General features: G+C 42.5%; 1 protein-coding gene across 1 annotated transcript in view; it reads left to right on the forward strand.

Annotated features, from left to right (window-relative positions):
- Positions 1-25468, forward strand: part of MYOM1 (myomesin 1) — a gene marked incomplete at both ends in the record, with an annotated part of 139171 nt that overhangs the window by 34100 nt on the left and 79603 nt on the right. Inside the window, 6 exons of the mRNA XM_080714848.1 lie at positions 1510-1667; positions 10065-10157; positions 12475-12563; positions 12688-12750; positions 14471-14635; positions 20225-20386. Coding sequence (XP_080570974.1) covers positions 1510-1667; positions 10065-10157; positions 12475-12563; positions 12688-12750; positions 14471-14635; positions 20225-20386 — 730 coding nt within the window. The remainder of the gene's footprint in view (positions 1-1509; positions 1668-10064; positions 10158-12474; positions 12564-12687; positions 12751-14470; positions 14636-20224; positions 20387-25468) is intronic.

Here is a 25468-nt window from a genome sequence, read left to right on the forward strand (position 1 = left end):
GAAATACGTGGTCTTATGGAGACACAAAATGAAAGAAAACAGGGAGAAAGACATTAAAATGTGTAGACCAAAAGAAAGGCAAACTTTACTTTTAAATTTCATGGCATTACAGATATTAAAGAAATTAAGTTTCTTTTATTTCTTTCTTTCTGCAATACTGAAGATTGAATCCTGGGGCATTCTACCTCCGAGCTACACCCCCAGCCCTATTTTTTCTTTCTTTCTTTCTTTCTTTCTTTCTTTCTTTCTTTCTTTCTCCCTTCCTTCCTTCTTTTTATTTATTTATTTATTTATTTATTTATTTATTTATTTATTTATTATTTTTCCAGTTGGAAGAAACTCAGGCATATCATGGAAAGTTGAACGAAGACCATCTTTTCTTTCTTTTTGTGATACTGGGGTGGAACCAGGGGCTTGTCTACCTCCAGGCTATATACTTCCAGACCTATTTTATACTTTATTTGGAAACAGGGACTCATTAAGTTTCTGAGAGCCTCACTAAGTAGCTGAGGCTGGCTTCAAACCTGCGTGATCCTCCTGTCTCAGCCTCCCAAGTGCTAGGATTACAAGCGTGCGCCACCACACCCAGGTTTTAATCTTTATTTTGAAACAGGATCTCACTAAGTTGCAGAGGGCCTCACTAAGTAGCCAAGGCTGGCCGTGTGATCTTCCTGTCTCAGCCTCCCAAGTACTGGGATTACAAACGTGCACCTCTGTGCCCAACTAAGAAATTAAGTTTCTAAAGATTCTTTGTGCGTGTGTGTGCATGGGGACGGGGTGGGTATTAGAGATTGAACCCAGGGCGTTCTGCCTCTGAGCTACACCTCCAACCCTATTTTATGTTTTATTTTGAAACAGGGTCTCACTAATTTGCAGAAGTTCTCACTAAGTTCCTAAAGCTGCCTGCCAACCTGTGATCCTCTTGTTTCAGCTTCCCAAGTACTGTGATTACAGGCATACACCACTACGCCCAGCACTTTCTAAAGGCTCTTTAGAAATTCACCTTGGAGCCTGGTGTGGTCGCACAGGCTTGTAATACCAGCATTCGGGAGGCTAAGACAGAAGAGCAGTTTGCAGCCAGCCTCACAGTGAGACCCTGCTTCAAAATAAAGAATAAAAAATAGGGCAGGGGGTATAGCTCAGAGGTTGAATGCCCCTGGGGCTCCATCTTCAGTACTGCAAGAAAAAAAAAAAAGAAAGAACAAAAGAAAGAGAGAAGGAGAAAGAAAGAAAGAAAGAAAGAAAGAAAGAAAGAAAGAAAGAAAGAAAGAAATTCACTTTGAAAAGTAAAAACGTGTTGCTTAACTAGCTACATCTTTTTAGGGTTAAAGGCAATTCAAAAATAAGGTTCCCAATAGAAAAATAAAAGTACTGGTTCTATCTTCTGCAAATTAGTGTGACCCTGTTTCAGATTAAAACATAAAATAACATTTGTTATTTTAGCAGAAGGGACTTGGATTTAGCAGAATTTGGATAATATGTTTGTTTGTTTGTTTATTATTTTTCCAGTTGGAAGAAACCCAGGCATATCATGGAAAGTTGAACGAAGACCATCTTCTTCACGCTCCTGAGTTTATCATTAAGCCTCGTTCCCACACGGTTTGGGAGAAAGAGAATGTAAAATTGCACTGCTCCGTGGCGGGCTGGCCAGAACCTCGGCTCACATGGTATGCTATCTTTATGAAAGCTGATAGGACCAAGGCACGAGTTTAAGTTTACCCCTAATGAACCCAGACTGAACTTCAATACACATGAGTCCGTGAAAGTGTCCACGGGTCTGTAAAGCTTTTCAAAGGAATGATGATACTGGGATGCATGTTCATGGATGGGAAGGAAAAGCAATCTTTCATACTTAAGATGCCTTGTACTACTTTAAACCCTATTATAAAATGGGTTTTCATTTTATATAAAATGGTAAATTTTAGTCAACAAGTTTGCATACCAAAACTGTGTCTAGAACCACTGTGGACCATAAAAATTAAATAACAATTTGATTCCAGTCAGGCATGTCAGTGTATGCCTATAATCCCAGTACTTGGGAGGCTGAGACAGGAGGATTGCAGGTTTTAGGCCAGCCTCAGCAATGTAGTGAGGTCCACAGCAACACAGTGATTCCCTGTTGCAAAAGTTAAAAAAATAAAATAGGGCTGGGGGTGTAGCTCAGAGGTAGAACACCCTTGGGTTTAATCCCCAGGACAACATCACACACACACACACACACACACACACACACACACACACACACACACACATTTGCTTTTATTGGTGAACTGTATAATGTAGTATCGTTTTGTGATCAGAAGAATGCTATCTGAGCTGGACATTCTTAAATCCCAGTACTTGGGAGACTGAGACAGGAGGATCACAGCATCCCAGCCAGCCCTCCGCAACTTAGTGAGACTTTGTTTCAGAATAAAGAATAAAAAGTAGGGCTGGGGGTGTAGCTTGGAGGTAGAAGCCCCTGGGTTCCATCCTCAGTACCACACACACAAAAATAATTATATTAAAACAAAATCCTGGGGACAGCTAAGGATTTGCTTCCCACCCCAGCCCTGAGGACTGACTCTTGGTTAACCAGCTCACAGATGACTGACAGCTGGACTCAGGCAATGAACAGGATCAGTCCAGGGTCGAGGGCATGAAGCTCATATGATTTCAGGGATGTTCTTTACAGAGAAAGAACTATAAGGTTGATAGTACACATCAGGTCCACGCTGGCGAGGGCCTGAGACGTGTGCCGCCTCCTCCTCCAGGTGGACCCACCTCTGGGGGTAGATGTGTGTGTGGAGTTGAGCATTTTCCTGGGCGTGTTGTCTTTTCCCAAAACCTTTAACCGGATCTCTAAGGCTTTGCAATGCTAACGCAGAGTATGCCTCCTTCAGTAAGCATCCTTGCCCTCCCAGGGCAGGGAGCCCGCCCCCCAGGAACAAACAAGGTTGCCGGGGGCGACTTTGCTGGCATTTGTGCCTTTCTGGTCCCAGCTGCAACTTTCCCTGAGTACAAATATGAAGGAAATACCGGGAGTGCGAGGCAGAGGCAGAGATTTAACGGTGGTGTTTGTAGGATCACGCGGCCTCGCTAGTAGCAGTTAAGTCCTGAGCATGTCCGTCTGGGGCCTCCGAGCCCTTTCCAGAGTAGGTCTGACTCCAAGTTTCCACTGAGCAGTTAGGTCATGGGAATCCCTGAGATCTAATAAATAGCAGGGACACATAGCAGCGGCTCTTTGGCCAAGCTCACGTTACTGACCAAGTCTATCTACTTAGAACCTAGAGGTTGCTCAGAGGGCACAGAAGGCAGCCTGCCTACGTGCTCGGTGCAGTGGAAAAGTCGGGTACAGAGGATGCCGCGCCACACCTCAGCGAAGACAGCCATCCTGGAGGCTGGCAGGGCCAATACAGAGGGGGAAATACTTACACAGTGAAGGAACAACGTTTAAATACTTACATAGTGAAGGAACAGCGTTTAAACACTTACATAGCGCAGGAACAGCGTTTAAATACCTACATAGTGAAGGAATAACATTTTAGCACTTAATGGGCTATTTTATGTAATAACTTGCATAATAATCTATCAGGTTAAAAGGGGAGGAAAAAAGAAAGAATGTGTATTTTTTTGGTATAATGAAATTCTGGAAGGGTATTAAGAACCTAAGGAGAGCAGTTGACTCTGGGGAAGGGCCAAGTGGTGGGGGACAGGTATTAAGAAAGAGAATGTTTGCTGTGCATTCTTTATGTTTTCTGGGTCTTACAGCATTGGAGTTCATTACTTAGTCAAATTTAAAAAATTATATGAAGCCAGGCTTGGTGGCGCACGCTTGTAATCCCCGCGCTTGGGAGGCTGAGACAGGAGAATCACAGAGGTTTGAAGCCAGCCTCAGCTACTTAGTGAGGCTCTCAGCAACTTAGTGAGACCCTGTTTCCAAATAAAATAGAAAATAGGTCTGGGAGTATAGCCCGAAGGTAGAAAGCCTCTGGGTTCCACCCCCAGTACCACAAAAAAAAAAAAAAAAAAATATATATATATATATATATATATATATGAAATAGAAAAGGTCAAAAAGAAAAATTTGCTTTAAGGTTTCCTTTTTACTTTTATTTTCAATTTACTTATTTATTTTGTGGTACTGGGGATTGAACGCAGGGGCACTCCCCCCTGAGTTACACCCTCAGCCCTATTTTTTTATTCTTTATTTTTTCCCAATATTTTTATTTTTATTTATTTTTAATTTTTTGGTGGTATTGGGGTTCCTGGAAATCCTTCTATCTCCAGGCTACACTCCCAGACCTATTTTTATACTTTTTAAATTTGGAAACAGGGTCTCTTAGGCCAGCGCAGCTGGCTTGGAACCTGCGCGATCGATCCTCCTGTCTTCACCTCCCAAGCGCAGGGATTACAAGCGTGCGCCACCAGGCCCGGCACTATTCTTTATTTTGAAACAAGGTCTTACTAAATTGTGGAGGAGCTCACTAAGTAGCTGAGGCTGGTTTTGAACCTGTGACTCTCCTGTCTCAGCCTCCCAAGTACTGGGATTAAAAGCGTATGCCGCCGGTTGTGGTAGCACACGTTTGTAACCCCAGCATTTGGGAGGCTGAGACAGGAGGATCCCAGGTTTTTGGAAAGCCTCAGTTACTTAGTGAGTCCCTTTGCAACTCAGAGAGACTCTATATCAAAAATAAAGAATAAAAAATAGGCCTGGGGGTGTAGCTCAGAGGTTTTACCCCCAATACCGCAAAAAAAATAAAAAATTAAAACAGCGTGGGCCACCTCACCTGGCAAACTTTCCTTTTTAGAGAACCAGATTTAATTGAATTTCTGACTTGAAGCCTAGATTAAATTTCCCAGTTGAAATCTTAATTGTAGCCTGCAGGGAGACGTGGGAAATGTGGGAAACTGTCAGTAGGAGCGTGTTGGTATTAGTGAGTAAGGGTCATTCCTTCGCTTAATACCCACGTTTCAGATCTGTATGTTGGATCCTGGCCTAGGTGTGGTGGTGCACACATGCAATCCTAGGTACTCAAAAGGCTGAGGCAGGAAACCATAAGTACAAAACCAGGTCGAGCAACTTAGGCCCTATCTCAAAATAAACTGGGAGTGTAGCTGAATGGTAGAACACTTGCCTATCATGTGAGTATGAGGCCCTGATTTAATCCCTATACCGTGTGTGTGTGTGTGTGTGTGTGTGTGTGTGTGTGTGTGTGTGTGTGTGTTAAACTTTTTTATTTTGGCCCCAAAGTCATTGTTAAACAGAAACTTGAAGAAATTTATTTTTAAGCATTACAACTGATTTAAAGATTTAAAACCTGGGAATAAATATGAAAAATGTAGGAAGAGTCTAAAGATTATTTAAAAAACTCACGTTTTGTAACCTATAAGAATCTGTAAATTGTGTCATAGAATCAAATACATTGCATTTAATATCTAGGTTAGAAATTAAATTTTTAAAGCTGGGTGTGGTGACATACGCTTGTAATCCCAGCATTTGGGAGGCTGAGACAGGAGCATTCCGGTTTGCGGACCACCTCAGCTACTTTGTGAGGCCCTTTGCAACTCAATGAGACCCTGTTCCAAAAAAATAATAATAATAAATAAATAAAGAGTAAAAAGTAGGGTGGGTATATCTTGGAGGTAGATGGCCCTGAGTTCCATCCCAGTACTGCAAAAGTTTTTTTTAATTTTTACCATGTTTTATACTTAGCAATCACTACCATATTGTCAAAGGTAAACAGCTTGATGATAAGTCGGGGTCCCTCCCCCAGGTGACCTCTGCAAGGGCAGGAAGCAGAAACCTGGAGGCAGACAGAGTCTGCCCTGCAAGCAGTATCTGCGAGAGGGGCGGCGTTCTCATGTTTAGTCCCACCCCCAAGGTACTGGCTTGGACTACTTCCTCCCTGGAACCCAGATGACTCCAACGGCCGAGCTGGGACTGATCCCTCCCCACGGCCGGTGGACCCATCCCGAAGGGCGCTGAATAAAACAGATCGCTGAATGTTTGTCCCCTTCGCAGTTTTCTTTTTCACTTATATTTAAAATAGTTAATAAAAATTATTTGCAAATTTTTTTATCATTTTCAAATGTAATGATTTGGGAGTTTATTTTATATTTTTTTCTATTTATTTAATCCTAAAATCTGTCCTAATAGGGTCTTTTTTCTCTCAGATTATTTTAAAGTGGGCAATAGCTATTTATTCAAGGGTGATTTAAGATTCGATTCTAAACAACAATCTGTGGTGGGACCCAACATGTTCAGACCATTTTGGCGTGCATTATTCCTTGATAGAAAAAGAAAACTATCAAGCCTTTTTGCTTGACCATATTACACAGTCAAAGAGCTTTCACTGTGAGCCCTCATCATTAAAGCCAGCTCAACATCTAATCTGACATTTGTATGGACTAAATGTGCGTCTGACGCATTCATTTAAAAGCCACTGGGTGACAGTGTTATTCTAGAAACGCTTAGACCAAAAACGAACGAACTGATCATTCAGAGATCACAGGGAAATGGGAAGGTAAACAATATACATCTGAGTGTATTCAAGAATTTCAGAAATCCTTTGACAAGTAATCCCAGGGTGTAGACCATGCTCCAAAATTAGCCAGCGCCAGGCCCGTTTGGAATTTCACTTTCCAGAAATAACAAGCTGCGAAGCGTGTCCAGAGCAGGCCCCCAATCCTTTTCTTCTCTGACTTAGTACTAAAGGCAGCGGATCTCAAGTGCCCACAAAGCCGAGTGCCCCATACCTGAAATTCCCTGGAGCGGAGAATGGAATGGTTTCCCGCCTCCATCCTTTCTGCCTCCTTTGCCCAGAGTTTCCTTCACTGCCAGCTAGAGTCCCGGGGGAAAGACAGACGCTCCCCCGCGTCTGTTGTTGTGTGTATATTTAAAACCAGGGTCCGCTGCCAGGCGGTCATAGCAGAAGAGTCGTGAGTATCCCGCTGGGGGACAGGCACCGAGGTGCTAAGTCGGCAGCACTGAAGGCGCGGTGGGGAGGCCCGCGGAGCTGCGGCACCCACGTCGCTCAGACTCTGCAGAGACAGAACAGCACTGCTGCTCAGAGCCAACCCCAGGCCATTGTGCTGAGCCGTCCACACCACGATACCTAGTGACGTACTGCTCTCCTGTGTTAAGAGGAACCTCTGAAACCCCTCTAGCACGCGGCAGTTACAGCAGGGGGAGCTTCTGAATCAAGTCAGGAGCATGTCGGCCACACATTCTAGTCCGTTGTTCATCCATGTGAGGAATGTTCGAGATGAGGAGGAGGAGCCAGTAGGTTTTTTTTTTTTTCTTGACAGGCTGTCTCTAATGGGTTAGTCCAATCTGCTAAGAGCCCTGTGTGGAGACAGCTGTGAGGCTGCTCCTGGGCTGGCAGGAAATGGTATAGGGTGTGTTGGCAGTGTCTCCTCTGGGTGGGGAGGGGGCGATGCAGTGATGCCCGCCACGCAGCTGCCAGCCCTCTTCATGTCACAGCTCAGGCAAGCGAGACGCGGACGGCCTCAACTCGCTTTTTTTGGTATGTACTTGTTTAAAATCATCCATATTGAGCCAGGTGTGGTGGGCACGCTTGTAATCCCAGCACTTGGGAGGCCGAGATGGGAGGATCCGGGTTCACAGCCAGCCTCGGCAGCTTAGTGAGGCCTTCTACAACTTAGTGAGACCATTTTATAATAAGGAATAAAACACAGGGCGTGGCTCGGAGGTAGAATGCCCCTGGGTTCCATCCCCATTACTGAAAAAAAAAATGTATCCACATCATGAAGTATGTTTGTCAGAAGGCCTTGCCCTTGGCAAAATGGACAAAAACAGAGCTACAATTTCTCTATGGCATCACACAAGAGAAGAGAAGAATTCTCTTCTCATCACACAAGAATTCAATTATGTTGTATAACCAACACTGAGCACCGTAATTCATCTACTCAGGAGGCTGAGGCAGGAAGATTGCACATTTGAGGCTAGCCTGCACAACTGAATGAGACCTTGTCTCAAAATAACTTAAAAACATGAATATTGTACTTTAAAACTATATTGGTTTTCCATTGCTAAAGCAAATACCTGGGGCTGTGTAATTTGTTAAGAGGTTTATTTAGCTTACAATTTTGGAGGAGGAATTTATTTATTTATTTATTTATTTATTTATTTATGGTACTGGGGATGGAACCCAGAGGCCTTCTACCTCCGGGCTATACTCCCAGACCTATTTTCTATTTTATTTGGAAACAGGGTCTCGCTAAGTTGCTGAGAGCCTCACTAAGTAGCTGAGGCTGGCTGCGAACCCGTGCGATCCGCCTGTCTCAGCCTCCCAAGCACGGGGATTACAAGCGTGCGCCACCACGCCCGGCCTTGGAGGGGGAATTCAGACAACAGGGTGCAGGCTCTGGTGAGGGTCCTCCTGTCAAATGACATCACGGCAGGAGGGTGGGCAGGATGGGAAACTCAGATGGAGAGACAGGGCGAGGAGGGCCAGGCTTCCTCTTTCATAACAACTCACTCCTGTGGAATTAATCAATATGTCACCTCGCCACAGGTCCAATCTCTTAAAGGTTCTGCTACTCTATAATACTGCCACATTGGGGACCAAGATTCCAACACAGGAATCCTTGGGGCAAACTATATCTAAATCCCAGTAGTGATACATAGGGGTGTGTGTGCCTGTGTGTGTGTGTGTGTGTGTGTGAGAGAGAGAGAGAGAGAGAGAGAGAGAGAGAGAGAGAGAGAGAGAGAGAAGCCCCTATGGTTATTACGAGAATTCAACTTACTAGTATTGTATAGGCAGAAAACACTTAGCGAAGCCTCAGTCATTTGTGGGTATTAGTGTTATCTGTGCACATAAAATGGGGGTGTCTGAAGGGGAAGTCCACCTCCCCTTTCAGAAAATGGCTTAAGAAAACAAGGCTGGTCTGGCCCCACAACCACTGGCTACTGAGAACATGGGAATGTGGGAAGAATCCAGGCGCCCTACACAGGCAGAGGTCGGTGTCCTGGCGTTGGCCCCTCTGCACGGCCCACCCTCCCAGGGCTGAGAGGCCCAGCCTTGGTGGGAGCAAAGAGAGAAGAGAGAAGAAAGGCTGTTAGCTTTTATTTGTCAGGAGTTTCCCTTCCTGTATCACCTTATAAGTTGTTCCAAAGGCAAAAGTCCTATTTGTTTATGACATAGTATAAATCCCTTAAAGATAATGATCTTCCAGTGCATGACATTGTTTTGAGCAATAACACACAAGAACTGTTAGCAGGAGGACTGTTTTGCTTTCATCTTACACAAAGAGCCAACAACAAAATCTCCACGACAAAGAAGTTGGGTGGCGCACGCTTGTAATCCCAGCACTTGGGAGGCTGAGACAGGAGGATCACAGTTCACAGACAGCCTCAGCTACTTAGTGAGGCCCTCTGCAACGTAGTGAGATCCTGATTCAAAGTAAAGAATAAAAAATAGGGCTGTGAGTGTGCTCGGAGGTAGAATGCCCCTGGATTCCATTCCCAGGACTGAAAAAAAAAAAAAAGAAAGAAAGAAAAAAAAGTCTTCTCTGCTGTGTCAACATTGAAAAATTTTTTTTAGCTTTTTTGTTGTTAAAGTATAATATACACAAAAATGCATATTATTAGTGAATTTTAGTCAGCATATATCCATGTAACCAGAACCCAAATCAAGAAAACAAACATTATTTATACCCAAGGTACCTCTTTCATACCCTGCACCGCACCCCAGAAACTCACTATTCTGACTTCCAGCAGCATTAATTAGTTTCCTGATTTTGTACTTTATATAATCATTACTCTCTCTACCCTTTTTCACTAAAATTACACACACACAGTTCATCCCAATTGTTGTCAATGGTTCATGTTTTTCCGTGGATTTGACGGAAGGGGGAAAGCACTTCAACAAGCTTTACTGGGTTGCAAGTGCATTTCATTGAAGCTAATATAATTTATATTTATCGTGCAGATGCTGCTGCCACCCTCAGTGCCACAGTTACACAAAGTGTTCTTGTCAGAAAAGGAATCATATGTGTGTGTTTAATCATGAAGTTGTTTAGGCTTCAGTCAACATTATTGTGTTTTCGTTATCTTATAGGTACAAAAACCAGGTACCAATAAACGTCCACGCAAACCCCGGCAAGTATATTATTGAAAGTCGATATGGAATGCACATGCTGGAAATCACCACGTAAGAGAAGATCAGTGTCTGTGTGTCTCCCAGCAGTGCGCGGGAAGCACCACTCCACCCCAGTGGACGCTGCCGTCCCTGTGCAGCCCGTCACAAAAGGAACCTTCACAGACATTCCTGCCCTCAGTGTACACCGACGCGTGATACGTAGGACTCTTACAATGCCCACACTCCCTCCCCAAGTGATCTTACACTTGAGTTCAGTCAAAGATGAGAAGAAATTAATTCACATCTTTTTGTGTGTGGGGGGGTCTGGGGATAGAACCCAGGGGCATTCTACCTCCGAGATACACCCCCTGCCCTATTTTTTTTATTCTTTATTTTGAGACAGGGTCTCACTAAGTTGCGGAGGGCCTCACTAAGTAGCTTAGTCTATCCGCGAACCGCGATCCTCCAGTCTCAGCCTCCCGAATGTTGGGATTACAAGCGTGCGCCACCACGCCTGGCTTCACATCTTTTTATTTATCTTTTTATACACGAGAGAATTTTTTGTAGACACCAGTAAGAAAATAAGGTGCACACAGAGGCAACTCTGCATATATAGGGTTCCAAATCAACACCATCATTATCATCCTTTTCTTTCATCATACAGGCCACGGCAGTCAGGGAGAGTGGCGGTGAAAGCAGGCGGGACTCAGAGTCAGTGTTCTTTCTTTCCTTCAGCTCCCCAGGAATCATGGGAAGACATGTCCCTTGTTAGTGTTTATGAAGTCATGACAGACACAGAAATATTTGAGGGTGAAGCAAAATCCAAAGCAAAATTTGGAAATGAAAGTCACACCAAAATGTCCAAGTCCTCAAAGATTTATTACGTCTCCCAGGATGGTTTTGAACCCCATGCCTGGCTTTATAGATGAACTAATTAAACAAACACAGCCATTTATCGCTCAGCGAAGCCATGGCATGCCGAAATGTGCAAGTGAAGTTCCCACAACTCCATCCTCAAGAGATTTATATTCTGCTCCCTAGATCAGGGGTTTGGTTCAAGGGGCACTGGACTTCCAAGAGAACCCTGGGCCCGTGTTGTTCACCAACCACGGACCCTAATCTGAAACCGCATCACTTTTGCCATGGATGGTTCTACTGAAGTGGCAGTGAGCCCCGGGGTTGCCCTCAAAATTAAATAGCCACGAGAGAGGACTGCTATTGCCTTCCCAGCTTCTGCTGATGTCTATGAAATTTCAACAAGAAGTAAGTTTATATTAATGAAAGCAAACCGTGAGCAACAGTGACGAGCATCAAAAAGTAGTATGCTAAGACAAAACAACCTGCCTTGGAAACCTAGCCTGCTCATCTGTGTGTGAGACCGTCCTCTCTTCAAGTCCATTTTTACAAGGCGTTCTAGTTTCTGCATTATAATTCAGAGGAGCATCCAAACGGCACCTCTTGTGTAAGGCTGCGGGCTGAAACGCCACAACCTGAACCTTAGTAGAATTGAAATGCAAACACTTGGGTTCTCAAATAGAACACAGAACCAGACATAAGACCAATGTGGTTCAAGTTTGTGGCTAGGGAGATTGTGGGAGTTAATAAAGAGGTGTTTCAGCCGAGCGTGGTGGCGCACACTTGTAATCCCCGCGCTTGGGAGGCTGAGAGGAGGATGGCAAAGGTTCGAAGCCAGCCTCAGCTACTTTTTTCTTTTCTCTGTTATTCTGTTCCCCCAGACTGGCACCCACCACTGAGAGAAGTTTAGCAGGGAGGCCAACACCCTCCAGTGTGCCTCCGAATGGTCACCTGCTAAAGGCACATGGCTGGACATTTGTCCACCCAGTAGGACTTTAAATACATTTATCATAGCTGGGTGTGTGGCGCATGCTTGTAATCCCAGTACTTGGGAGGCTGAGACAGGAGGATCACACAAGTTCAAAGCCAGCCTCAGCTACTTAGTGAGGCTTTCAACAACTTAGTGAGATCCTGTTTCCAAATAAAATACAAAATAGATCGGGGGTGTAGCCTGGAGGCAGAGGCCCCTGGGTTCTATCCTTAGGACCACAAAAAAAAAAAGAAAAAAAAAAAGAAAAGAATACATTTATTATAGTGTCCACTCCGTGATTTATGTGCTCAGCACCTTGATTTCCCAGGCTAAGGTCCCGGTGGATGGCAGGTGTTCACCTCCCCTCCTGGTATGAATCTTCAGGCGCTCACTTGGACTGTATAAACCCCCCAGATAGCGAGTTCAGAGGCAGTAGCTTCAAAGAGCCATGTGTCGGGCACTGATTTGCAGCGTGCTGCGTAACAAAGAGTCTCCCACAGAACAGCCGGTACTCACCAGGGCCGTCTCTGTGAAGGCCATTCACTCCAACGTGATTTTTTTCAGATGTGACTTTGAAGACACAGCTCAGTATCGGGCCTCGGCGATGAATGTCAAAGGAGAGGTTTCAGCATATGCTTCAGTTGTGGTAAAGAGTAGGTTTGCTGGATTTCTTTTACTCAACGTGATTTTTAAAATTTTCTTTCTGTTGTTAAAAAAAAAAAAAACCAGCAAACCAATCATGAAGCCGTTCCCGTGTGCTTCTCTTTTCTCTTCTAGGGTATAAGGGAGAGTTTGATGAGAGTCGCTTGCATGCTGGGACTTCCACCATGCCCCTCAGCTGTAAGTTTAATAATATACTTGCTAAATGTCATCTTTATGTAAAGTACAGCACAACAAGCTATTCTTTAATGCTGAAATAAATACATAATATATAAAATGTGGTATGTGCTAGGATGCATAGAGTAAGCTTCTATGGTTAGGTTTTTGTTTATTTTTTGCTTTTTATTGGTACTAAAGAGTAAACCCAGAGGCATTCTATGTCCAAATTATACCCCCAGCCCAAATTTATTTCTTATTTGGAAAGAGAGTCTCACTCAGTCGTGGAGGGCTTCGCAAAGTTGCTGAGGCTGGCTTGAACCTGTGATCCTCCTGTCTCAGCCTCCTAAGTACTGGGATTACAAGCGTGTGCCAACACGCCCACCTCTGCTTTTGTTTTTGTTTTTGTTTGTTTTAGATTCTTTGGTTACTCTTCTTTTTCTTGGTCTAATTACTTTGTTCTGGTTTCTTGAAAGCCGAGTATGATGGGCTAAAATGGCAAATGCTTTTAAGTCTTTTTCTGTTAACCCGAGAAAGATCATGATACAGATGAGGCAAAGTGAGTTAGCCAAACACGTGTGCATGTACACACACGCGTGCACACACACACAAACACACACACAGTCTGCACTTAATCAAAACTCATCACTAAATATACAGGTCAGCACCACCTCTTTGAAAAATCATGTCTGGCTGGGCGTGGTGGCGCACGCTTGTAATCCCCGCGCTTGGGAGGCGGAGAAAGGAGATCGCACAGGTTCAAAGCCAGCCGCTCTGGCTTAAGAGACCCTGTTTCCAAATAAAGTATAAAAAATAGGTCTTGGAGTGTAGCCCGGAGGTAGAAGGGTTTCCAGGAACCCCAGTACCACCACACACACACACAAAAAAAAAAATCATGTCTGACCTCCACCACCACCCCTGTGTCCCATCCAGCCAGAATTAGGCTTCCCCAGTGAGGCTGTGGCTCCTCACCTGAGTGTCTGTGACATTAGACACTGTTAATGGTTCTGTATCAGTCTCTCCCACTGGCCCATGAGCCACTTGAAGCCTGGACCTTTTATCTCTGAATTCCAGTGCCTGACATACAGTATATATCTGATAATGGATATAAATACATTAATTTATAATTTTTAAATAAATGCATTAATAAATAATTTATAAATAAATACATTAATTTATAAAGTACAATTTTAAATGAAACCTAATTATGGCTAAATTAGTTATTAAAGCTATTCTGGTCAGTGGTAATTTACAAGTTTGTGAACTCCAGTCACTTTATCTATACGAGAACTTCGCATTTTAAAAGTAAACTCTTGGTGGTTGTTGAAATAACTATATGTTTACAATGGTCGGACCCAGAAAAGTAATCAAGCCTGCACCTGTTTTCTACACCTTGAACAATGAGTGGTGGTTTTGAGAACGGCGGATGAAGATACTTCCTCACGAGTCAGTCTTTCAGCTAACTGGTTAGCTTGGTGTCTGTGAATGACTCACTCCAGTGACTTCATGGACTGAATCCTAACTTTACTATTCCCCATTATAATCATTGGTATAATTCCATGTGTGGGAGGGGGCGCCAGGTGAAATCGGGGGACTCTCCTCAAATCCTTTTCCCATCACTTAACATTTATTGATTAGTTGTTCTAAACACTAAGGCATTCTCATATGAATCAGTTTATTCAAATGCTGTGACTCCTTGATGACAAAAAAAGTAGATTACTGACATTCGTTTCATTGTACCCAGTTGCCGTGACCCCTTATGGTTATGCGTCCAAGTTTGAGATCCATTTTGATGACAAGTTTGATGTGTCTTTTGGGAGAGAAGCAGAGACAATGAGCCTGGGCTGTCGTGTCGTCATCACTCCTGAAATTAAACATTTCCAGCCAGAGATCCGGTGGTACAGAAACGGTGAGTCTTTACAATAAATTCCCACTTAGGTTCTTATCTGCAGAAAGTTGCACACTTATAAGATTACAGGCTTCTACCAGGGCAGACAACCCGGTGTCATATAAACATCAAAGTAGCAACACTCTGTGTGTGTGTATGCTGGGAATTGAACTCAGGGATATTCTACCTTTGAGCTATACCCCCAGCTCCATTTTTTATTCTTTTTTTTTTTTTGAAACAGGGTCTCACTAAGTTGTAGGAGGCCTCACAAGTTCCTGAGGCTGGACACAATCTTTGATCATTCTGTCTCAGCCTCCCAAGTTTACAGGCATGCACCATCACGCTCAGTTCGTAGAGATATTTTCTTACACCAAGTAATACTGAAACCTTTCCAGGGTTCTTGTCTGCTGCAGACAGCAGGAAGCTGAGCGGAGAGCTTATTGTAAAGAGACAGGGGAAGGAATACGAGGCAGATCACCCTTGCGGGTGGGCTGTGCGGACTCTGTGTCGGGCAGCCGCCTTCTGGTCACGACTTGGGAGGAGCCCAAGCCGTGTGTCATCAGTTGCAAACTGCTTCCCTCCGAAGTCCACAGGATCTGCTGCAGAGGTTGAGGCCAGCCCTAGGGCCTCGGTCGACCTCCATGCCCAGCGGAGGCCCGAAGCCCTTCAGGTTGCTACGGGAGAGCTGCCCCGCCGAGTGCCGTCAACCACAAAGCCAGCACCACAGGCTAGAGAGGAAAGGCCCCGAGGGAGGGCTGCTGAGTGGGAAAGCATGGCTGCGGTGGCTGGGCTAGGGTTTAGATACTCCTGTGTCTCCTTTTCCACTGGGGTCTCCGAGGAAGTTTCCTGGGATTTGCGTGGTGTCTTTTTTTTTAGTCTCCTTCTCTCTGTTGGGGTTCCAGATCCTGTTTCCTTATACTTTTGTTAAACGTTAACAAACAACAGTTATATAGTTTTATAAGAAAAAACACAGAAAGAATTATTAGGAATAAAACAATTCCCATTTTATCTTTTTATCTTTTTTTGAGGTACCTCCAAACTACACCCCTAGCCCTATTTTTTTATCCTTTATTTTGAAACAGGGTCTCACTAAGTTGTGGAGGGCCTCATTAAGTAGCTGAGGCTGTCCACGAACCGCGATCCTCTTTTCTCAGCCTCCCAGTATTGGGGTTACTTACAATCATGCTCCACCACACCTGGTGCACTTGTATCTTTATATAAAGATGGTTATAATGTAATTAGGAACACACAAATATAAACCTGGAAAGGCTATCACTATTTTTTTGTTTAGATGCCATTAGCTTAGTAATTTTATATTTTGCATTTTAGAGGTCCTGTACATTTTGAGGATGTAAATATCTAAAACATGGTTATCAATATATAACAGGAAATTATCCCTTTGTTTTTGGTGGTACTGGGTTCCTGGAAACCCTTCTACTTCCGGGCTACACTCCCAGACCTATTTTTTTTTAATTTATTTTTTATTGGTACAATGTATTCATACATCATAGTGGTATAAAGAAAATACTTTTGTAGACATACATGCACATCTCGCCCAGTTAGCCCCTACCACGATCCCCACCCCATTCCCTCCCCATCCCTCCTTCCCACGCTTGGCTTACTGGTTGACATCTAGTATTATAGCAATTTATACAATATTAACATTGATAATCTCACATAACAGTTTCATTTGTCTGGTACCAAACTTTTGATGACTTAAAGATAACATTTCAATATTTCTTTTTGCTTTCTTTCTTACCAGAGAATATTTTTTTCTTTTTTTTTTTTTTTAGGTGAAACTATCATACATTTATTTATTTATTTTTCAGAAAAAATCTATCCTGATATGGAATATGGACTCTAGATACCCAAAACAGTCTCAAAGAAGAACAAAGCTAGAAGATGTATATTTTCTGATTTCAAACCATATAAAGCTACAATAATTGAAACAGTGTAGTACTGTTATAAAGGCAGATATATAAACCATTGGAGCTAATTAAAAGCCTAGAGATAAATTCTTCCATACATTGTCAAGTTATTTTTGACAAGGTTTCCATGCACTTTTGGTGGAGGAAATACTAGTCTTTTAACTAAATATTGTTGAAAAATAATAATAAATGAAAAAGAATAAAATTGGACCCTTACCTAACACATATACAAATATTAACTCAAAATAGATAAAAGACCTAAATATAAATCTTAATACTATAAGCTTTTAGAAGAAAATCTGGGTCATAAAACCTCACAACATTGAAATTGGAAGTGATTTCTTGGATATGATTTCAATGGCACAGGCAACAAAAGAGTAAATAAACTCCCTAAAAAATAAAAAAAATATTGTATATCCAAAGACAATGTAAACAGAGTTAAAAGTTACTGATCCTCTTCCAAGAGTTCCTCCTATGACCCATTTCTCCCTAACTCTCACATATTAGGGAATCCCAGACCTATTTTTACATATTTATTTGGAAACAGGGTCTCCTAAGCCAGCGCACGCGGCTGCCTTCGAACCTGCGCAATCCTCCTGTCTCTGCCTCCCAAGCGCGGGGATTACAAGCGTGCGCCACCACGCCCGGCAGAGGAAATTATCTTAATAAAATGTAAAATTGTATTTTCTAGGCTTGTTTTTATAACATTTTACCAAAAGCAGATCAATATCTTAAGAAAACCAAATTGTTTTAAACATAAAATCAATATATTTAATTTAGAAAGCCCTTTAAATAATTTATTTTAATTTTAACCAGCTTTATTACATACAGTCTTTCATAAGTTTTACTCTTTACAAATTATTTGCAACTTTCTCAAACTCTCTGTGACTTGCTTAGACCTCTGATTTTTGCTTTCATCTTTCCTTTCCTCTTTGGGTAACTAGTCATTTAGAATAAAGATCTTGCCCCTCCATCCCCAGAGTCCGTCTCTGTGAGATCTGCACAAATATTACCTCCCTGGCACTGAGACAAGAACGGCTCAGGCAGTGACCTTGTCAGTTAAATATTACACATAAAAGCAGACATATCAACATTGCAAATAGCACAGAAGGCAGTTAGACGTCTTCAAAGAGTTTAAAACGACTGGTTTTGAAGCTTAGACATTAAATTTTAAAACTTTTAGGATTTGATGGGAAGAACACAATTTTCAAATAAAACTTTGGTGACCCACTTAACCATGAACAGAGAGGACAGCTCTAAAATTAGTTTGCTATGCTCACCACCATACCATGAATGCCATTCTGACTGGGTGATGTGTGCATGTATGTCTGCACAATTTTTTTTACCCCATTATGATGAATGAATACAATGAACCAATAAAAAATTAAAAATAAATAAATAAATAAAATTTGTTTTTATAGTTAAAGACACAGTGATAGAATGCATAAAGAGGTATTTTAATTAAGTACGAATCACAAACCATTTTTAGTTTGTGTGTGTACATGTGGTTTTGGAGACTGAACTCACAAAGAGTCTAATCACTACTCCCTCCACCCCCAGCCCTTTTTATTTTATTTTATTATTTTTTAATTTTAATTTCACGTTTTTGTGGCACTGGGGATTGGACCTAGGGATATTCTACCCTGAGCTATGCCCCCAGCCCACTTTTTTTTTAATTTTTAATTTCTATTTTTTTTTTTTTTATTTTAAACAGGGTCTTGCTAAATTGCTAAGGGCTTGGTAAGTTTCTGAGGCTGGCCACAAATCTGTGATCCTCCTATCTCAACCCATTTTATTTTATATTTTGAAACAGGATTTCACTAAACTTACTGCACACTGGCCTTAAACCTGAAATTCTCCCTTCTCAGCCTCCCCAATACTGGAATTACAGGCGTGTGCCACTGCACCTGGCTCATTTTTTAATTTCTTGTAGGACTTCCACCGTTAGAGAATATGCCAAAGGAAACATTAAAATGCAGTTGTGTAAATTTACATTTGAGATTAAGTTCAGACTTGTATGAAACTGATTTGTATGGAGTTAAATATTTTTAGAAAAAATGTTTTTCCTAGTTCTAGAGTACAAATCACTAGTTCTAGAGTACAAAATGTGCATATTGCAATGGTTTATCAGAGCCGGGTGTATTGGTGTATACATATAATTCCAGTACTTGGGGAGGCTGAGACAGAAGGATCACATGTAGTTTCAGTAACTTAGTGTGACCCTGTAAAATAAAATAGGATAAAGGATGTGGCTTAGAGGTAGAATGCCCCTGAGGTCAATCCTCAGTATTAAAAAAAAAAAGAAATAGTTTATCAGAAAGTTATTAAGTCCAATGTTGTAAGCTGGGCATGGTGGTGCACGCTTGTAATTCCAGTACTTGGGAGGCTGAGACATGAGGATCACACAGGTTCGAAGCCAGCCTCAACAGCTTAGTGAGGCTCTCAGCAACTTAGCGAGACCCTGTTTCCAAATAAAATATAAAATAAATCTGGGAGTATAGCCTGGAGGTAGAAGTCCCTTGGGTCTCATCTCAGTACCACAAAAATAAATAAATAAATAAATAAATAAATAAACCCAATGTTGTGATAGCCCACATAACACTCAACAGCCCCAGTAACAGTTATATCAGTAGAAAAGATCCTTTTCTAAGTAGTTTATCAAAATTCATCAGTGAGCTTGTATTTGCAAAGAGTAGCTGTCATTGCTTTTGATTGTATTAATTTAAAATGAAGTTGCAGCCAGGCATGGTGGCGCACTTGTAATCCCAGTACGTAAGAGGCTAAGACAGGAGGATCTCAGGTTCACAGCCAGACTCAATTACTTAGCAAGGCCCTCCACAACTTTGTGAGATGCTTTTCAAAATAAAGAATAAAAAATAGGGCTGGGGTATAGCTCAGAGGTAGAATGCCCCTGGGTTCACTACCCAGTACTGCAATAAAATAAAATAAAATAAGGTTGTACAAAATATAAATTTTGATGACCTAATACATTCTCAGAAAATCTAACCAGAAATAGATGATTCAATAGAGTTAGTACATCAACAAAATACAGTTTTTTATTATATATAAAATTAGGGCAGAAAGGGTTTTTTTTTGCAATTTGTATGACCCCTATTATGTTTTATAAGGAAAAGCATTATAATTTAGCACTTTTAACAAAACATTTTCTTTACTTTTAGAACAAAGAGCTTTGCAATTTAATTTTGTACTGGACTCTACAAATTATGTATCTAGCTTATACTCTCTTTTCTTTTCCTCTCTTTTGTTTGTTTCTTTCTTTCTTTTTTGTAGTACTGAGAATGGAAACCAGAAGCCTTTTACCTCCGGAATACATCCCCAGACCTATTTTATATTTTATTTGGAAACAGGGTCTCACTAAGTTGCTGAGGCCTCACTAAGCTGCTGAAGCTGGCTTTGAACCTGCATGATCCTCCTGTCTCAGCCTCCCAAGTACTGGGGTTATAAGTATGCACCACCATGCCCAGTTCTATACCCTCATTTCTGTCCAGTGTTTCTACTAATATAAATATCACACGAGGTCTTAAAACTCTAGAGACTTGCTCTAACAGTCAAATAACTTTGATATAGAAAAGAATAAAAAAGAGAGAAATAGAAGAGCAGAAGGGAAGGAAGAAAGGAATCATAGAGGAGAAAATAATTTGCTCATTTTTTTAATTTCTAGGGGCACCAGTTTCTCCATCAAAATGGGTGCAACCACACTGGAGTGGAGATCGGGCAACGCTGACATTTTCTCACCTCAACAAAGAAGATGAAGGCCTCTATACAATCCATGCGCGAATGGGAGAATATTACGAACAATACAGTGCTTATGTCTTTGTTCGAGGTAAGACCCAGCAGAATGAGAACACCTAACCAGATCTAAAACACCAACACCTTGGCCAGGCAATACAGCAAAACTTTAAACACTCATTTCTCTTGTACAAATATATTGAAGCATAAACTCATGGACATTTTGATCAAGATGGAACTTAGAAGCCGTCAGGTGCCCTTAAGTGGATCGGCAGACTCTCAAAAGGTCTGTAATTAGAGCCGTATGTCAGTATAATCGACTTTTATAATATGTATTTTATTTAACGCATCTAAATGCACTATTCTCTCAAGAAACTGTGAGGCTTTACCAGCTTGTCAAAGGGGTCTGTGGCACAAAAATGTTAGAATTCCCATTCTTCCAACTCCTAATTGTAAGCTGAGGCTCGCAGAGGCACAGCAATTTAAGACTCAGGGTCAGTAGATGTAGGGTCTAGGTGTTCTGATACCTTAATCAGGATTTGAACTGGAGTACAAGCTAAGCTGCTCACATGGCACCAAGAGAAAGTTGATGTGAGATGGCTCTCTTCAACGTGGCCATTCAGCAGTCCAGGCCCCATCCCACTGTGCCCCACAGTGTCCCAGGTCCCATTCCAGCCCAGGAGAAGAAAAGGAAGGAGGGCGGAGAGAGGTGGAGCTGCACACAGCGCTCTGCCCGCTGAACACTGAGCATGTGCGTAGCCCTTACTGGGGATGCCCAGAATCTAGGTGGCCAGCCTGCCCCTGCTAATGCCCAGGGGTTCTAGCACTAAGAGAAAACAGTAAGAGTGAATCCTGGGGACACTTACCAGTTATACGATATCCATATAACGAATGAGCCTTGGATTCTGTCACAGATCGGCACCTGATGAACATATAGGAATATCTATAACATCTAAAAAACACAGCAGCCTGTTCCTGTCTGCAATCTTGCAGCTACAATCTAAAGATTGAACTGGGAGCTAGGCATGGTGGCACACATTTGTAATCCAGCATTTGGGAGGCTGAGACAGGAGGATCACAGTTCATGAACAGCCTCATCTACTTAGTGAGATCCTTTGCAACCCAGTGAGACCTTGTGTCAAAATAAAGAATGATAGCCGGGCGTGGTGGTGCACGCTTATAATCCCAGCATTTGGGAGGCTGAGACCGGAGGATCACGGTTCACGGACAACCTCAGCTACATAGTGAGGCCCTCTGCAACTCAGTGAGACCCGGTTTCAAAATAAAAAATAAAAAATAGGGCAGGGAGGGGGTATAGCTCAGAGGTCGAATGCCCCTGGGTTTCATCCCCAGACCTACAAAATAAATAAATAAATAAATAATGAAATATAGGGCTAGGGATATATCTCAGAGGTAGAATGCCCCTGGGTTCCATCCCCAGTGCCAGAAAAAGAAAAGAAAAAAAAGATTGAGCTGGGCATGGTGGCACATGCTTGTAATCACAGTACTTGAGAGGCGGAGACAGGAGGATCACAGGTTTAAGGCCAGTTTCAGGAACTTAGCGAGTCCCTTGCCAATTTAGACCCTGTTTCAAAATAAAATAATAAAATAGGGCTCAGAATGTAGCTCAGAGGTAGAATGCCCCTGGATTCTTTCCATCCCCTATACTGCAAAAGAAACAAACAAGCAAACACTGATCATGTAACTTAGAGAAAAGGTGTATTTTCATATAGTCTCGGGTTCAGTCTGCAGAGGCTGGGGATCAGGTATCGCAGGCATGGCGGCAGGAGGTGGAAGGGGAGCGTGTGGGCTGTGCTCCTCACATCCTGGGGGTCAGAAGCAAGAGAGTGAGCCAGGGGAGGAGGAACCCTGTGTATAATCCCCAAGGCCACACCCCAGGGACCACCTCTCCATCACACCCTACCAGCCTACCAGGTACCACCCAGGAAAACCCAATAGATTTACAACCCTCGTGACTCAATTCTATCAGCTCTTCAGGGGACATTTTATATCTAACTGTAACACAGTCCATCTCTCCACAAAAGCATCATGGTCAAAGCCAGATGCTGGTGGGAAAAGAGGGGAAACAGCCTTCTGCAAAACTCAGTGAAAAACGACTTGAGCTCACCAGCGAGTCAGTCTGTGTATCTGAGCCACCGGGGTAAACCTGGCTGCCAGAGGGATGGCATAAGCGGCCTCTGCTTTGGGTCGCAGTTGTCTTGCCTGAATCAGAAACATCTCCAGCTAGTCTGAAAAATGTGTGCCACCCTGCGTCCTTCCTGGGAACGCTGCTGTGGTCTAGGCTTCTGGCATTTCCGAGTGGCACATCCCGAACTGCGCCCCTCCGCCTAGTCTACGCCAAACTTCATGTGGTTTCACCTGACCCGAATTTGAAATGTATACTTAAGCCAATTTTCTAATCTATAAGTTAAGGAAAGAGAAAAATTCTAAAACTTAGCAGATGTTGCTATGGGAGGGTGAATAGATAAATAGAAAAATGGAAAGATTAATTTTAGCAATTGCATTGTGAATTTAACAACTTGCAGAAAAATGTTTAATTTATAAGTTTATGTTAAATGATATATACTGGGGATTTTTAGCATCTTTATTGAGGTATAATTTGCATACCATAAGATTCGCCCACATTAAATGTACACCTAATGCTCCTTAATGTATTTACAGATTTGTGCAAACATCACTTAGAATACTTCCTAATCCCATTTCCCATTCCGTACCCAGTCTCTGGCAACCACTAATTTCTTTCTTTATTTTTTTCTTTTCTTTTCCTTTCTTTTTTTTGTGGTACTGAGGATTGAACCCAGAGGCATTCTACCTCCAAGCGATACCCCCAGCCCTATTTTTATTCTTTTATTTTGCAACAGGGTCTCACTGAGTTGCAAAGGGCCTCAATACGTGGCTAAGGCTGTCCACGAACTGTGATCCTCCTGTCTTAGCCTCCCAAATACTGGGATTACAAAGGTGTGCCATCATGCCTGGTTTATTTTATTTTTTTATTTTGAAACAGAGTCTTACTAGGTTGATGGGTCTCACTATTTGCTGAGGCTGTCCTTGAATCCGCAATCCTCCTGTCTTCGCCTCCCAAGTACTAGAATTACAGGCGTGTGCCACTGTGCTCGGCTAAATACTTTGTTTTTAAAACTTTATGTTCAATAACTACATGAAGCCATTTCAACGTTGGCATTTAGCAAAATTTAGCAAAATTTAGAAAATAGCTTCCACATCAGAGCAGTTACTGTAGAAAGCACCAGGTGTCTGCAGAAACACGTTGCAGAGCTATACATATTTGGCCAAGGCTTTAATTACATAGATTAGTATTCATTGTGAAAATATAGATGATATAAATAAGCAAAAAATAAAGCTATCCATAAATCTACCACCCAGAGGTATATGATGTGATTATTTTCTTATTTAGTTACACACAATATTCTTCTCTCTCTCTCATACACACACACACACACACACACACACACACACACACGCACACACAGGCAGAGAGAAACAGAAAAATGATAAAATGATAAAAATGGGACAGAAATGTCATGAAGAAAGAATGATAAACAGCAAATAAGTATATGGAAAAATTTTTCATAAGTTAAGCAATGAAAATTGACATGAAGTTTGGCATGGTGGCACACGTATGTAATCTTGGGAGGCTGAGACAGGAGGATCACAAGCTTGGGGACAGACTCAGCCACCTAGAGTGACCCTATTTCAAAACAACATTTTTAAAAAGGGTGAGGATGTAGTTCAGAGGTAGAATGCCCCCAGGTTTAATTCCCAGTATCAAAAGAAAGGAGAGGAGTCAGGTGTGGTGGCACAGTTTGCAATCCTTGGAATCCCAGCATTCTTGAAGCTGAGACAGAATCCTGGTTCGGGGGAAGCCTCAGCTACTTAGTGGGGCCCTTTGCAACTCAGTAAGAGCCTGTTTCAAAATAAAGAATGAAAAGTAGGGCTAGGGGTGTAGCTCTGAGGTAGAATGCCCCTGGGTTCCATCCCCAGGACCACATACACACACACACACATACACACACACACACACACACACACACACACACACACACACACAAAGAAGGAAAATAAGAGGAAGGGAGGAAGATTGAAATATGATAGTATTTGTAATTATTATATTGAGTAGATTAAGCCCACGAAATGGGAAAAGATTGTTGCCAGCTATCCCTCTGACAGAGGACTAATATTTAGAATATACAAAGAACTTAAAAGACTTTATATGAAAAAAAAAGCCAAATAACCCAATCAAGAAATGGGCACCACTCTTCCTCAACCCGCGCTCTCAACGCCAGGAAGGAAAGAAGTTTCTCTGCACCACGGTGTCCATTTCTTGTGTGCCAGGCAGTGATTCTCCATTCTGTTCCAGGCATGATTTAGTCACATTTACCTGTAGCATGTCCACCGGAGAGGCCGGCCTGTTGGTTCATGAGCGTGAAACAGAATGTTCCCGAACCAGATAATGCGAGCTCTTCACGGGCGGTGCAAACCTATTCAGTTCAGAAGTCTGTAAATATTTCTGCCTCGCTATCAAATATCTCAGTAACTCATTAAGAGTCACCCAAGAGTAGACGGTGTTTGTTCAAGTCAGCGAGAGTGTTCTCCCTTGAGCAAATGGCTCCCGCATGTCTCAGCCTCTCTCTCCCATGAACCCCACTTATGAAAGGATTGGTCAAACGCCAGGAAAAATTAGCAAATGTGGACCCCTCCCCTGGGGACTTTGCCTCTTGTCTTGACCATTCTCACTTACAAGGTTACTTACCGGGATATTTTAATTCCCCTTCTCCTAAGAGCAGACCTGACTCACTAACTTAGCTGTGCCTGGGGGCTGGACTGTCAGAGGACACTGTTTCATAACTGTCACCGTCCTCCCATCCCTGTTAGCCCGGGTTTCCACTAAATTCAGATAAACCAAGCTCAGGTGTGCGCATCGTGTCAGTTTTTTGCTTAAGTCTCTGCAGTTTGGGAACAAGCGATCTTTCTGTCTCGGCCTCCCACGTGGTGGGATTACAGACATTTGCGAACACACCAGGCTCCTCATCAGTTCTCCTTTGGAGTATTTTGTGCAGCAGGAGCCATGAGGCAAAGGCTTCTTGGGTTCCTTCCAAAAACCTTCCTACTTTCTAACATAATATCCTTCCCCTGAGGG

Source organism: Muscardinus avellanarius, assembly GCF_963383645.1.
Source record: "Muscardinus avellanarius genome assembly, chromosome: 17".
NCBI lineage: Eukaryota > Metazoa > Chordata > Mammalia > Rodentia > Gliridae > Muscardinus > Muscardinus avellanarius.